Source organism: Hordeum vulgare, chromosome 2H (assembly GCF_904849725.1).
Source record: "Hordeum vulgare subsp. vulgare chromosome 2H, MorexV3_pseudomolecules_assembly, whole genome shotgun sequence".
Lineage (NCBI taxonomy): Eukaryota > Viridiplantae > Streptophyta > Magnoliopsida > Poales > Poaceae > Hordeum > Hordeum vulgare.
This window is the reverse complement of record NC_058519.1, coordinates 393,260,229-393,274,260: the sequence shown is the minus strand read 5'-3', so window position 1 is coordinate 393,274,260 and position 14,032 is coordinate 393,260,229. Positions and strand designations below refer to the sequence as shown.

The following is a 14,032-nucleotide window of genomic DNA, read 5'->3' as shown; positions in this document are numbered from 1 at the left end:
ACTTTGATAGTGATGAGGATGACTTGTTAGGAGAAGATGACTTGTTGTTTGATAACACTAGCGATAACATTGGAAATGAACTTAATAATAATCATGCTAGTCAAGAGAAGTCGAATGATGATGATAAGAAAGAGATTGAACGACTAACTAAAGAATTAAACACTCTTAAGTTAGCTCATGAAACTGCTCCAAAAGATCATAGAGAGCTTGCAAGAACTCATGGGAAGTTACGCTTCGAGAAGCTAAATTTAGAGCAAGAGCATGAGTTTCTAAAAGCAATCAATGATGATCTTCAAAAGAAGAGTTGTTCTTATCTAGCCAATCAATTACTCTTGTCTACATTAGTTCTACAAGTTAAACCTAAGGACACTAGTAACAAATGAAATAAAGTTTCTTCATCTAATAACAACAATGCTAAAGTTAAATCAAATGATGTTGTTGCTAGTAGGTCTCTTGATTCCACTAATGATTCTCTTAGCCAAGTTACACTTGATCAAGAAAATGATTTATTGAAAGAAATTATAGAGAGAGGTGTCTTCAAGAGTATTGTCGGAAGTAAGTAATTTGTGGAAATTCTTTGCAAGAAAGGTGTACATCGGAAGAAGCAAGGTGTTGGCTACTTCAATGCAACGTAGTTGAAATGGAAGAAGGTCAATATCCCACCCCGAAGTTTGTTCCCCAAAAGGAGAAGTATGACCCTACTCTCCCCAAGGGAACAAGCTCTCAACATGACCTTCTACCACAAGACCACAAAGGCAAGGGGAAGCTTCAAGAGGAGATTGACTCATTTGAGGAAGAACCCCAAGCCAAGGTCAAGCGGATTCCCAAGGACACTACTAGCACCACTTCATCTAGTGCTACCACAACTCCAAGGATCCCCATCAAGTTGATGTGGGTCCCCAAGAATAAGAACTAAAGAGTTCTTGAGGGGTGACTCCGCAAATGAAATTCACTCTTATTCATTTTGCCAAGAACTATATGCAATCAACTCCAACCATATGCATTAATGCAAGGAGTCACGCATTCCCTCAAAGGTAGGCAAGGGACAAGGTAATTAATGTATCTTTGGACACCATCTCACATGCACTCCATTCCATGTCTATAGATGTCCTTGCATATGTTCGTTGTTCTTTGGGACTAACCCATGTAGGTGAGAAGAGTAAGAAACAACAAGGATTGCTCCCAACTCAAGATGATCTTCATCAACAACGAGCATCCACCACTACTACACCTACATGAAGTCTTCTACGACAAAACCCAAGGTTAGTTTATCCCTCTTAGGGGGATGTCACATGAAGGGGGAGCTTTACTCTAAGACTTGAGTATAAGCACCTCCTAAAGATGTGAACACACTGAAAGCTTTATGTAAAAGTGGTAACCCCGTTTGTGCTTAAATGATGAGTATGACCTATGATCAAGTATTCTTGCTTGGATCCTAAGTCAACATACTCATATGTAGATGACTTCATCATCGCCAAAGTGCTTGGTAGATACTAGAGAGTTTGTGCATGTTCACCATGTTTTATTTGACATATTATTGTGCGAGCATGTTGGTAAGCATATTTAGCGAGGATATCCAATTGTTGTTATTTTCCTTTCTATTTTATTTGGCCAATTGGATATACAAGAATGCCTAAGTACCTCTCTCTAGCTATCTATGCTTTCTCATCTCGAATTCTATTCATGCTACATCACAAAATTTTGAGCAAGCACTTTTGGTACACTCTATGTGAGGAGCACACGAAGATCCGTATCGACAAGGGCTGACTTCCAAAGCCTCCCAAAAGCTTCTCAGTGTGACCAACCTCAAAAACTCGGTCCCACCGAAGCCTAGGGTTGATTAGGTTTTCATTCTCGGTACCACCGATCTGCTCTTTTCGGCCTCACCGAGTTTTATTGTGAACTGGAAGTTATGGAACTCGGTGGCATCGAAAATTCCAACTCGGTCTCACCGACAGCCATGGGGTATACATAATCTGCGGACCCAATGTTTGAAATACTTCTTCAAACTTTGCCTCCCGCACCTCCTCCCTGTTGTGCCCTAGTCCTTAGGATGTCAGGTGGACTCTCCCGTGCACCCTCGCCACCGGAGTCCTTGTCGTCGACGGGAGTCAACACCGTCGTCGTCGCCGTAGCGGATCCGTCACCAAGATAGGGTATGGATCCGGCCCCTCTTTTGCACTCCCATCTCCTACTCATGCGCAAATAGGTTTTGTTTGCATCTATCCATGATTGCAATGACTCTATCCAGAAGATAATCCCCCATAGATTAGAGAATGAAGAAGAACTTAGGGTTAGCCGTCCGCAAAACTGAATCTCGGTGTCACCGATTCAGAAAAGTCGGTCTTACCGATTTTGTTTAGGGCTACTGAGAACAGTCTCAGTGAAACCGAGTAGCTCTTTTTGGTGAAACCGAAAAGGTTTGCCAAGTTTTTGTTAAAGAGAATGTCAGTCTCGATGGCTCGATAAATTCTGTCTTGGTGGAACCGAAATCCGTTTTTGCTAGATGTTGAACCTAATTTTTCATATTTCAAAATTTTCCAAAACTTCTGATTTTTTTATGCTCATCCTTTCCATCTCTTCTGAATCTTTTCACACGGTCTGCTTGTGTGCTTGGCTGTCTGACCGTATGTCAGGATCAGAGGATAGTGAGAACAACTTCAGTGAGCCAGTGCTGACATGGATTCAGGCACTAGTCCGAAGAGGACAGCTTGTCAGGGATGGAGATTTTTTTTTTCCAAAGATCTTGCTGAACTAGAAGAGCCTTTAGAGGAACATAGAAATAAACTTCCATAACCTAGATGTTAAGGTGACGGAGTTGACTGCCACTATCGAGCAGCTCCAGCATGAAGTTGATTCTCTGAAGATTACCCTTTCCAGCAGTGATGATGAAGAGTCGCCTCTTCCCACAACTACTCAGTTTAGTACCCAGTCTAGGTCAGCAGCGGTGTCAGTGACGTCAGCGAGACCAACTTCATCAGCTCAAGCTTCGGCACCTTCAACTTCAGCCCCAACTCCTGCACATCCAGTGTCTACACCTCCAGCTGCAGTTACATCCGCAGAAGCCTTTTCCGATGCCCTCCTATCCACTCCATCGACTACCACCGGAGGAGATCGAGCCTAGAGAGATGATTATCTCTAGAGCTTTGAACTTTTTGGCAACTTATTGCCAAAGGGGGAGAACTGTATAGATCAATTAGGGCTTTGAGAGAGAGAGAGAGCTTTGCCGTTTATTTTCTCTCATTTGGTTTTACAAAACATTTGGTCTTTCGGTTGACTTAAACTATCGTGTTTGATCACACACTTTGATTGTTGATGCTACTATGTTATACCTTTAAGATCTCTACATGATTATCATTCACTTATTTATTTGGTGTTATGTGCACTACTGTTCACTCATATCATTTGTGCACACCACAAAGATGTATGTGACATCGAAGAGTGAACCATGATCCTAATCGATTGCGCATTTGTATTCAAACGCAAATTAAAACATTGCACAAATTTAGGGGGAGCCCTTGTTTTTCACATACTTCTCAAAGCGACGAAGCTAATCATTGATTATATCTTTTGTGGAAGCTTTGATCTATATGTTGTCATCGATTACCAAAAAGGGGGAGAATGAAAGCACAATTGCTCGCTAAGGTGGTTTTGGTAATTAATCACAACATATGTATCATTGAACTAATGATCTTATCCAAGTATATTTCCAAAAAGTTCAAAGATGCATTGGCTAAAGGATTGTGAGGAGAAACCCCTTGATGCAAGGAAAGTAATAGAATTGGCTCAAGCTTCAAGCAAGAAGACTCTCCATTTTACATTTGTGAGAAATCACTTTGAGTCCATAGGCCAATACTATTAAAAGGGGTGAGGTTTTATGATGAATTGGTTGCTCAAGTGCTTAGAGATAGCCACCAGAAATATTCACTCAATCTCCCACAAATATCTGTGTCCCAAGCCATAACAAAAAAATCGGTGCCACCAACTTTTCCCACTCGGCCCAACAAATTTTCCACCAGACATATACTTTTGCCAAACCCTGATCTCTCGGTACCACCAAGTTTCATATCGGTGCCACCGAGAACAGTGACCAACTTTCTGGTGTATCAATTCCAAGACTCGGAATTTCCGAGATTGGAATTGGTCTCACAAAGATTTGGAAACTACCCTAGTATATCATATCGGTACCACCGAGATTCATATATGGTCTCACCGAGAATTCAAAAGTTGCCACATTTAGTGCAACTCGGTACCACCGAGATTCATTTTGGTGTCACCAAGTTGGGCAATAATGTTATAAGAGTTGGATTTTGGGGAACGCCTATATATACCCCTCCACCTCCTCTCTTTCATAGAGAGAGCACTCAGAACACACTTACACTTTCCAGATCAATTTTTCTAAGAGAGAGCCACCTACTAATGTGTTGAGATCAAGAAATTCCAATACAACCAGTTGAAATTTGATCTCTAGCCTCCCCAAGTTGCTTTCCCACAAAATCAATCTCTCCTACCCATGCCAAATTTGTGAGAGAGTGATTGAGTGTTGAGGAGACTATCTTTTGAAGCACAAGAGCAAGGATTTTATCGTTCTACCGCATCAATTACCTTTTGGAGGGTTGTGCCTCCTAGATTTCTTAGGTGTCGCTTGGGAGCCTCCTACTTCGTGTTGTGGAGTTTAAATAAGAAGTTTGTACGGGCAAGGAGATCGCCTACTTCGTGAAGATCTACTGTGCGTGAGGCTAGTCCCGTGTGAATGTAAGCCATGGTAGAATAGACAAGGCCGCTTCTTCGTGGACCCCTTGTGGGTGGAGCCCTCCGTGGACTCTCGTAGCCCTTACCCTCCGTGGGTTGAAGTCTCCACTAACATGGACGTACCATAGCACCACTTATCGGAACCACGCCAAAAATCATCGTGTCAACCTTTGCGTTTGATCTTCCTACCCTACCCTCTACATTACATTTGCATGACTTTACTTTCCGCTCCTATACTCTTAGATATGCATGTCTAGGGTGAACTTGACTAGTCATAATTGCTAAAACTGGCCCACAACTAAAACTGGGAAATTACTAAGTTTTTATTCTGTCAAGTAGTCTAATCACCCCCTCTAGACATACTTCAGATCCTATAGAGGCCATGGACTGTAGGGGGAACTCTCCTCCCTTCTAAGGGGGAGGCCAAGGAAGAAGAAGGAGGAGGGGAGCTCTCTCCCCCTCTCACCATGTGGTGCCGGAATGCCGCCGGGGCAAGGAGCGTGACGGCGATCTACATCAACAATCTTGTTGTTGTCAATACCAACTCTATCCGCCTCTATGCAGCGGTGTAACACCTCTTGTCCCACTGTAAATCTCTACTTAAACATGGTGCTCAACACTATATACTATTTCCCAATTATATGTGGCTATCCTATGATGTTTGAGTAGATTTGTTTTGTCCTGCGGGTTAATTGTGATATGATGTTATTGATATGAGTTGTGTGTTGATATGGTGTTGTCCTAAGGTGCCTTCCGTGAGGCGCACACATGAAGGATACACGCTGGAAGGTTTGCAATTGTTCATAATTGGCTTACAGTGGGTGGTGAGAGTGACAGAAACTTACACCCGAGTAAGGGAATTGTGCACGTATGCGAGTAAAGAGGACTTGATGTTTCATGCTATGGTTGGGTTTACCTTAATGATTTCTAGTAGTTTCAGATGCTTGCTAGAGGTCCAATCATAAGTGCATATGATCCAAGTACACAAAGTGTGTTAGCGTATGGCTCTCCCTCATTGCACATGATAAGTATCTATCATGTTATATTCAATTGCCTATGGACAATCTGTCTTCTTGCGTTACACAAAAAGCTTTCTACTAAACAACCCCTAACTTTTATTTACTTATTCTTTATTTTCTCACAAATTACTTCTAGTTTTATTCTTGTTTTAGGTAAAGCAAACGTTAAGTGTGTGTAGAGTTGTATCGGTGGTCGATAGAACTTGAGGGAATATTTGTTCTACCTTTAGCTCCTCATTGAGTTCGACACTCTTACTTATTGAAAAAGGCTACAAACGATCCCCTACACTTGTGGGTTATCAGGAGCACTATAGAATTTCTGATAAGTATATATGGATGACATATTGTTGATCGAAAATGATGTAGAATTTCTGAAAAGCATAAAGGGTTGTTTGAAAGGAGTTTTTCAAACAAAAACCTGGATAAAGCTACTTAAACATTGGGCATCAAGATCTATAGAGATAGATGAAAGACGTTTGATAAAACTTTCAATGAATACATACCTTGAAAATATTTTGAAGGAGTTCAAAATAGATCAGTCAAAGAAGGAGTTCTTGGTTGTATTGTAAGGTGTGAATTTGAGTAAGACTCAAAGCTCGACCATGGAAGAAGAAAGATAGAGCACGAAGGTCGTCCCCTATGCCTTAGCCATAGGCTCTATAGTATGACATGTTATGTGCCGCACTTGTAGTGTGTCGTGCCATGAGTCTGTCAAGGGGTACAAGAGTGGTCTAGGAGTGGATCACTGCACATCGGTCAAAATTTTCCTTAGTAACTAGAGGACTAGGGAAATGTTTCTATATTATGGAGGTGATAAAATAGTTCATCGTAAAGGGTTACGTCGATGCAAGCTTTAACACCAATCTAGATGACTATGAGTAGCAAACCGAATTCGTATAGTGGAGCAGTCATTTGGAATAATTCCAAGTGTAGTGTGGTAGAAGCAACTATAGTATAACATAGAGATTTCCAAAGTACACACGGATCTGAATGTTGCACACCCGTTGACTAAGACCTCTCTCACAAGAAAAACATGATCAAACCCCAAAACTCAATGGGTGTTAATCACATGGTGATGTGAACTAGATTATTTACTCTAGCGCAAGTGGGCGATTTTTGGAAATGTGCCCTAGAGGCGATAATAAAGTAGTTATTATTATATTTCCTTGTTCATCGTAATCGTTTATTATCCATGCTATAATTGTATTGATTGTAAACTCAAAGCATATGTGGATGCATAGACAACAAAGTGTCCCTAGTAAGCCTCTACTAGACTAGCTCGTTGATCAAAGATGGTTAAGGTTTCCTAGCCATAGATACGAGTTGTCATTTGATAATGAGATCACATCATTAGGAGACTGATGTGATGGACAAGACCCAAACTGTAAGCATAGCGTTTAATCCTATCAAGTTCACTCCTATTGCTTTCTGCATGTCAATGTATTTATTCCTATGACCATGAGATCATGCAACTCCCTAAGACCGGAGGAATGCCTTATGTGTATCAAACATCACAACGTAACTAGGTGACTATAAAGATGATCTACAGGTATCTCTGAGGGTGTTTGTGGAGTTGGCATGGATCAAGACTGAGATTTGTCACTCCGTATGACAGAGAGGCATCTTGGGGCCCACTTGGTAATACAACATCACAATAAGCTTGTGAGCAATGTGACTAAAGATTTAGTCATGTGATCTTGTATTATGGAACGAGTAAAGAGACTTGCCGGTAAAAAAATTGAACTAGGTATGGAGCTACCGACAACAGAATCTTGCGCAAGAAACATACCAATGGACAAAGGGAACTGCATACGGGATTAGCTGAATCGCTGACATCGTTGGTTCGACCGATATAGGCCTTCATAGAATATGTAGGAACTAGTATGATGATCACGTCCCGCTATTGGTTATTGACCGTAGAGGTGTCCCGGTCATGTCTACATAGTTCTCGAACCCGTAAGATCTACACACTTAACGTTCGATGATGATATAGACATGCTTGAGTTATTGTGTTGGTGACCAAAGGATTTTCAGAGTCCCGGATGAGATCTCGGACATGAAGAGGAGCTTTGGAATGGTCCGGAGGTGAATATTGATATATGGGAAGTTGGTATTCGACTTCCGGAAGATTTTCGAAAAGTTACCAGTTTTGTGAAGGAGGTTCCGGTGGTCCACTGGGTGGGTCCACCTGCCCTGGAGGGCCCTATGGGCGGTGACAGGTGGCGCACCGGCCCCTGGTGGGCTGGACACCCTCCAACGTGAAGGCCCATGCGGCCAAAGGGTTAGGGTAGCCAAGGTGGGGCGTCACCCCTTGCCTTGGGTGGCAAGGCTTCCCACCTTGGCCGCCATCCCTCCTAGGGGAAACCCTAGGCCGACCAACGCTCCACCCTCCCCCTATATATATGAGAGGAGAGGGAGGCAACCAACACACAAGTCCTTGGCGGCGCCCTCCCTCTATCCCTCGTAGTACTTCTTCACCGTCATGATCATGGTAGTGCTTAGCGAAGCCCTGCCGAAATCGTAGCACCACCACCGCCGTCACGCCGTCATGTTGCCGGAGAACTCAGATACTACTTCACCCACACTCGCTAGATCGAGGTGGTGAAGGCGTCATTGAGTTGTACGTGTGCTGAACACAGAGGTGTCGTCCATTCGGAACTTGATCGGGACGTTCGCAATTGGATCACAGGATGGATCGTGATTGGATCGCGAAGTCGTTCGACTACAGCAATCGCGTTTCTCAATGCTTCCTCTTATCGATCTACAAGGGTATGTAGATACACTCCTCCTCTCGTAGCTGTTGATCTTCATAGATGATCTTGGTGAGCATAGGAATTTGTTTTGTTTCTGATGTGACGTGCCGCCCAGGATGCAGGCCACCCTGCGAGGCTCTTGGCAGCCCCGATGTTCTCAGCAGGAGGGGCTTTGTTGGCGGGTGGTGGGGCAGTGTTGGACTGAGGGTCATCCTGCCACGGCTGGTTGTGCCAGCCCTAACAAGTGTCACCATAGTTGTTACCCCATCAGCCACCTCCGCGCCCGCTGCCACTCTCCTGGTGGCCTCCATGGCAACCGGCGCGGCCCTCACGGAGCTGCGTGAGCTCGTGGCAACCTTCGGTGTTGTCGGAGTTCACGTTGTGGTAGGCGCGGAAGGGCTTCTTGGGCGCTTCGTTGCGGTCGCGATGTGCTGCTGCTCGGGCTCCGCCTTGAGCATGACAGGGCCCTTGTGCTTTGAGTCCTTGTCCTTGGGCTTCACCGTGCCAGGCTCGGTGCGAGGGCCGTCGCAGAGGAAAAGGCGCCCTTCCTCGGCCATGGCGCATCGGTCGCCGAGGAGGAAGAGCTCTGCCGCAGAGTCAAGATCGTCCCTGCCGGAGAGCTTCCCACACATCTTCACATCGGTGATACTCTTGGTGAAGGCGGAGACGATGGTGGCATCGGAGGCCCTCGGGATCCTATTGCGCACCTGGCTAAAGTGATGGATGAACTTGCGGAGGGGCTCGTTAGGGCACTGGCGCACGACCCGCGGGTCGTTGAGCGTGAGGAGGTGGTCGCTCGTGCCCGCAAAGTTAGCGACAAACTGCTTGCATAGGTCCTCCCGTGAAGAGATGGACGCCTCATGGAGGTTCTGGAGCCATGCGCGTGCTGCGTCCTTGAGGGTCACGGGGAGCTAGTTTTCCATGACCTGGTCGTCGTCCTTTGTGGCCTGGATGCTGATGCTATAAAGCACGAGGAACTCCATGAGGTTGGCGCTGCTGTCGTAGCAAGGAGGAAGCTTCGGCTTGAACTTGTCAGGCCACACCATGCAGCACAGCTCGAGGGTGAGGGCCAAGTAGGCCCCGGTGGTGGAGACACCTCCGTTGAGGGCCGCGCAATTCTGGTGCCCATCAATGGCGACGTCCTGGAGAACACGGTCCTCGCGGTTGGGCGCCCTCTCGTGACCCGCATGCGCGTCTTGGGGCGCGTGGTGGATGATTTGGCAATTCTCGTCGTCGACCGCCGGTGCCATCGGCCCGTGGGGTGGCTTCGCCGTGCGCGTCGGAGGAAGAGGAGGAGGCGGAGCCTCGTGCTCGGCTTGGTCGACATGTGACGGTGGAGGGAGCATGGAGCGGGAGGGCGCCGGACCATCATGGCCCAAGGTGGTGTGCGCGGTGTCGACGAGCTCGGTGAAGCGCTCGAGCCAGGCCTCGTAGCCGTCGTTGGCGGGGCGATAGCGCAGAAGCTTCTGGGTCATGAGCAGTGCGACGTGCGGACTAGGAGGGTTACGACGCGCGAGCGAGGAGACGACGGTAGAGTAGTCACGTGCTTGGTCGTTCACAGACGGGTGGACGGAGGAGGCCAAGCGCTCCCCAACAGGCTCTGTGGCGGCCCGGGGCGCCGCCCGGGAGTGCCAAGGGCGGCAGGCACGACAGGTGCCCTAGACCCGGGGTATCACGGTCCGTCTGCCTCTTTTGAGCCAGCCTACGCGTTGTTCTTCGGGCCAACGACAGACGGGCCATGATACCCCAGGTCTCATTGAGCCGACACTCTTTAAGTTTACTTGTAATCTTGGAGTAGGTAGATATGTTTGGTGGGACAATCCTCATGATCCAAACGTTGTACCTATGTCTATTGTTGCTAATGAATAAAACGGCGAGATTTTTTTTAGAAAAAAACCTCCAAAAAAAGTCTTGTGTTGGCAGAAAAAAAAGGGAGAACCAGTCGCATGTTTGGTGAGTGGCTAGCACTTGGGAGCTGATTGGCTGGAATCGGATAATGCGATATCTCGTGGAACTCGGGGCCCAAATGTTCCCCGAGATTTGGCCTTTTCGATCCCTCAATCAAACCGCAAAGAGTGGAAGAGCGATACAGCGCGTGCGTGTGTGTAGAGATGCGGTCGCTCAGTCATGGCTTGATGCCTTGATCAATTCGATTTGGCATTCGAATATGCTCGTCTCGTGTGGTGCGTTCGAAACTTCGAATATGCGAGTGCGTCAAAGGCCAAGGCCAAGGCCAAGAGGGAACCCCTGACTTGCGTCCACTCCCCTCTCCAGCTCCAAGCTCCAGCTCTGCTTTCTTCGCCTCGCCCCAGTGAGCGAGTAACCTCAATCGATTCGATTCGATTCAACCAAAGCAAACGAGTATCGGAAAAGGATTAAATTGCTGCAAGGACGAGGCAAGGATGGCGAGGGCGGCGCCCATCCTCGCCGTGTCCAAGCCGTCTCCTCTCCCTCTAATCGCTCCGTCGTCACGCCAACGGGCTGGCTCCCTTCGCCTGCATCGCCGCCACCTCCTCCTCCCATTCTCGCCGTCGTCGTCATGCAGCACCAGCACCAGTGCCTCTTCCTCCTCCTCCTCGTCGCCGGTCTTGCTGCGGGACGACGAGCTGGACCACCAGGAGGAGCCCCCGCCCGCTTCGGAAGCCGACTCGCGGCCCCGCCGCATCGCGCTCTTCGTTGAGCCCTCCCCCTTCGCCTACGTCTCCGGCTACAAGAACCGCTTCCAGAACTTCATCAAGTACCTCCGCGAGATGGGCGACGAGGTCATCGTCATCACCACCCACGAGGGCGTCCCCGACGAGTTCCACGGCGCCAAGCTCATCGGATCCTGGAGCTTCCCTTGCCCCTGGTATCAGAAGGTCCCGCTCTCGCTTGCCCTCAGCCCCAGAATCATTGGAGAAGTCGCTAGGTTCAAGCCCGACATTATCCACGCCTCTTCCCCTGGAATCATGGTATGCTACTAACCAATCTCCTTTCTGTATTTCGACAATAATGGAGATTTCATATTTTTCCTTAAATTCCCAGGTATTCGGCGCCCTAATCATCGCAAAATTGCTATGCGTCCCTCTAGTAATGTCCTACCACACCCATGTTCCAATGTGAGTTGACTAACCTTCCCCTTTGACAAATTTACAACTCATGCACACCCATTTCCAAAACACAAGGAGATTTTATGCCAGCAACAGAACTGCAACTTGAACAAAACTGAAAATATATCTTCTCTTATCTAGGCCAACACAGCTAGACCATTTAATTAATCTTCAGCTCCTAGCAGAAAAACACCATCCACGATGTTATGTGCATTTCGTGAATGATATCTATAATCCAAGGAATTATGGGTTAATTTATCCAGCTAGAGAGGCGACCTGATCCTTGTTTATCTATGACAGTTATATTCCCAGGTATACATTCAGCTGGCTTGTCAAGCCCATGTGGCTAGTTATAAGTAAGTTTTCTCTTATGTACCGTACACTAATGTGAGAAGTTTTTGCAGTCTGCAAAAACGTCTTACATTAGTGTACAGAGGGAGTACTTCACAAATGTATAACCTCTCTTGCCAGACTAGCCAGCTGATACAATCTTCGCTTGATATAGAATTCTTGCACCGAGCTGCGGATCTCACACTGGTACCATCAGCCGCTATTGGCAGGGACCTTAAAGCAGCCCGTGTTACAGCAGGTTTGCGCAAACATACATACTACTCCATGCTATCACTTTTTTCCAAGGTCCAACATCTTCCTCTCACGGTGCATGTTTCCAGCCAATAAGATACGCCTTTGGAACAAGGGCGTGGATTCAGAAAGCTTCCATCCTCGTTTCCGTAATCAGGAAATGCGGTCAATGCTAACGTATGTAATCTAGTTTGCTCAGCTGGTCCATTTGTGATGCAGTTTTAATGATGCTAATGGGTTCTTGCCTCGCCGAGTATGTCAAGGAAACTGCAGAATGAGTCGATATGATCAGATATATCTTTCACGTGACTAACTGTGTTGCTTGTATGCTTCTTCTATATGACAGGAACGGTGAACCAGAGAAGCCACTGATAATCTATGTTGGACGCTTAGGAGTTGAGAAAAGCTTGGATTTTCATAAGAGGTGAGCTCATGACGTTTCTGATTTTTAACGCTGCAGTGCAAAGTGAAAGGTGTGTGTGATCGAAACCTTACCTGCTGCTCATGCCCCCTTATTGTTACCATAATGTTTTATTGACATAATTTAATCTTGATCTTTTTATCTAGCTAATTCATATCCTGCGTTCACCAAGTGTCACTCACTGCTGACATCGGATTCTGTTTTTTCCAGAGTCATGGACCGACTTCCAGGAGCAAGAATTGCATTCATTGGAGATGGCCCATTCAGGTGTGGATCGTTATATCATAGAAACTAGTTAATTTCTTCCTTCAGTAGAAAAAGGCACAGTGTAGTTGATTTGACTGTTGAAATTGCTAACTACTGATCTATTCTCCAAAGTGACTCTTGCATATTGTCATGAAACTTGCTTCTTCTTTTATGTAATAAGAGACTGAAATCCTCTTGTAAGAAGAGTACACACTGTTGCCATGCTTAAAATGTGCCTTCTACTGCAGGCCTGAACTTGAAGAGATGTTTTCAGGAATGCCTGCAGTGTTCACAGGGACATTGCAAGGGGAAGAACTGTCACAGGCCTATGCCAGTGGGGATGTGTTTGTGATGCCTTCTGAATCAGAGACGCTGGGTTTTGTTGTGTTGGAGGCAATGTCATCGGGAGTTCCGGTGGTCGCTGCTCGAGCTGGAGGCATACCTGACATTATTCCTGAGGACCAGGAAGGAAAGACCAGCTTTCTGTACACACCGGGTGATGTCGATGACTGTGTTGGGAAGGTTGAACGCCTGCTCTCCTGTGAAGAGTTGAGAGAGACAATGGGGAAGGCCGCCAGGAAGGAGATGGAGAAATTTGGCTGGAAGGCGGCGACGAGGAAAATTCGGAACGAGCAGTACAGCGCCGCGATTTGGTTCTGGCGCAAGAAGAGATCGCAGCTGCTGAGACCACTCCAGTGGGTGTTCCGGAGGCTCTTCAGGTCTGCTCCTGTTCCCGCCGCCGCCATAACAAATCAGTCATAGGAGATTCGTTGTATTCAAGTCATAGAATCAATCAACCATTCTGTTGAGCCCATCAGTCTTGGAAGATAGAAAGAATCCTGGGACACCTAACGTGAATATGTAATGCTTAATTAAATTGGAGCCAACAGAAGTAACTCCAGTTTGCTCTGGAGGTAGGCTGTAAATGTTATACTGCTTGCTATTCGTTGACACCAGATTTTGGCTTACACAAGACGTCTTTATAACATCCCTGAGAGCATCTCCAACAACATTGCTATTCTGACTTGCTAAAAACTAAAAACTAGGTATAGCAGGAGGAAAGAGAACATTTAGCAACCCCAACAGTTTTTTGTTTCAATAGCATTGCTATAAAATTTAGCAAGCCTCTCAATGACACGTGGGGACCTGTGCCAGGCCCAAGGCAGCAGG

The 14,032-nt window shown here is 46.4% G+C and overlaps 1 protein-coding gene across 1 annotated transcript; it reads left to right on the top strand.

Annotated features, from left to right (window-relative positions):
- Positions 1–10,583: 10,583 nt before the first annotated feature.
- On the top strand, positions 10,584–13,830 carry LOC123426397 (sulfoquinovosyl transferase SQD2-like). The gene is made up of 8 exons (XM_045110230.1): positions 10,584–11,475; positions 11,549–11,622; positions 11,914–11,969; positions 12,119–12,202; positions 12,285–12,372; positions 12,542–12,619; positions 12,827–12,883; positions 13,111–13,830. Exons 1-8 carry the CDS (start codon positions 10,927–10,929, stop codon positions 13,622–13,624), a joined length of 1,500 nt encoding a protein of 499 aa, XP_044966165.1. The 5' UTR covers positions 10,584–10,926; the 3' UTR covers positions 13,625–13,830.
- The last annotated feature ends 202 nt before the right edge of the window (positions 13,831–14,032 follow it).

What these genes read in the sequence shown, in the direction of transcription:
- LOC123426397 (XM_045110230.1), top strand. Translation starts at nt 10,927, where the DNA reads ATGGCGAGGGCGGCGCCCATCCTCGCCGTGTCCAAGCCGTCTCCTCTC. An exon ending in GAAATGCGGTCAATGCTAAC is followed by an intron (nt 12,373 to 12,541) that starts GTATGTAATCTA and finishes TCTATATGACAG; the next exon opens with GAACGGTGAACCAGAGAAGC. An exon ending in AGCTTGGATTTTCATAAGAG is followed by an intron (nt 12,620 to 12,826) that starts GTGAGCTCATGA and finishes TGTTTTTTCCAG; the next exon opens with AGTCATGGACCGACTTCCAG.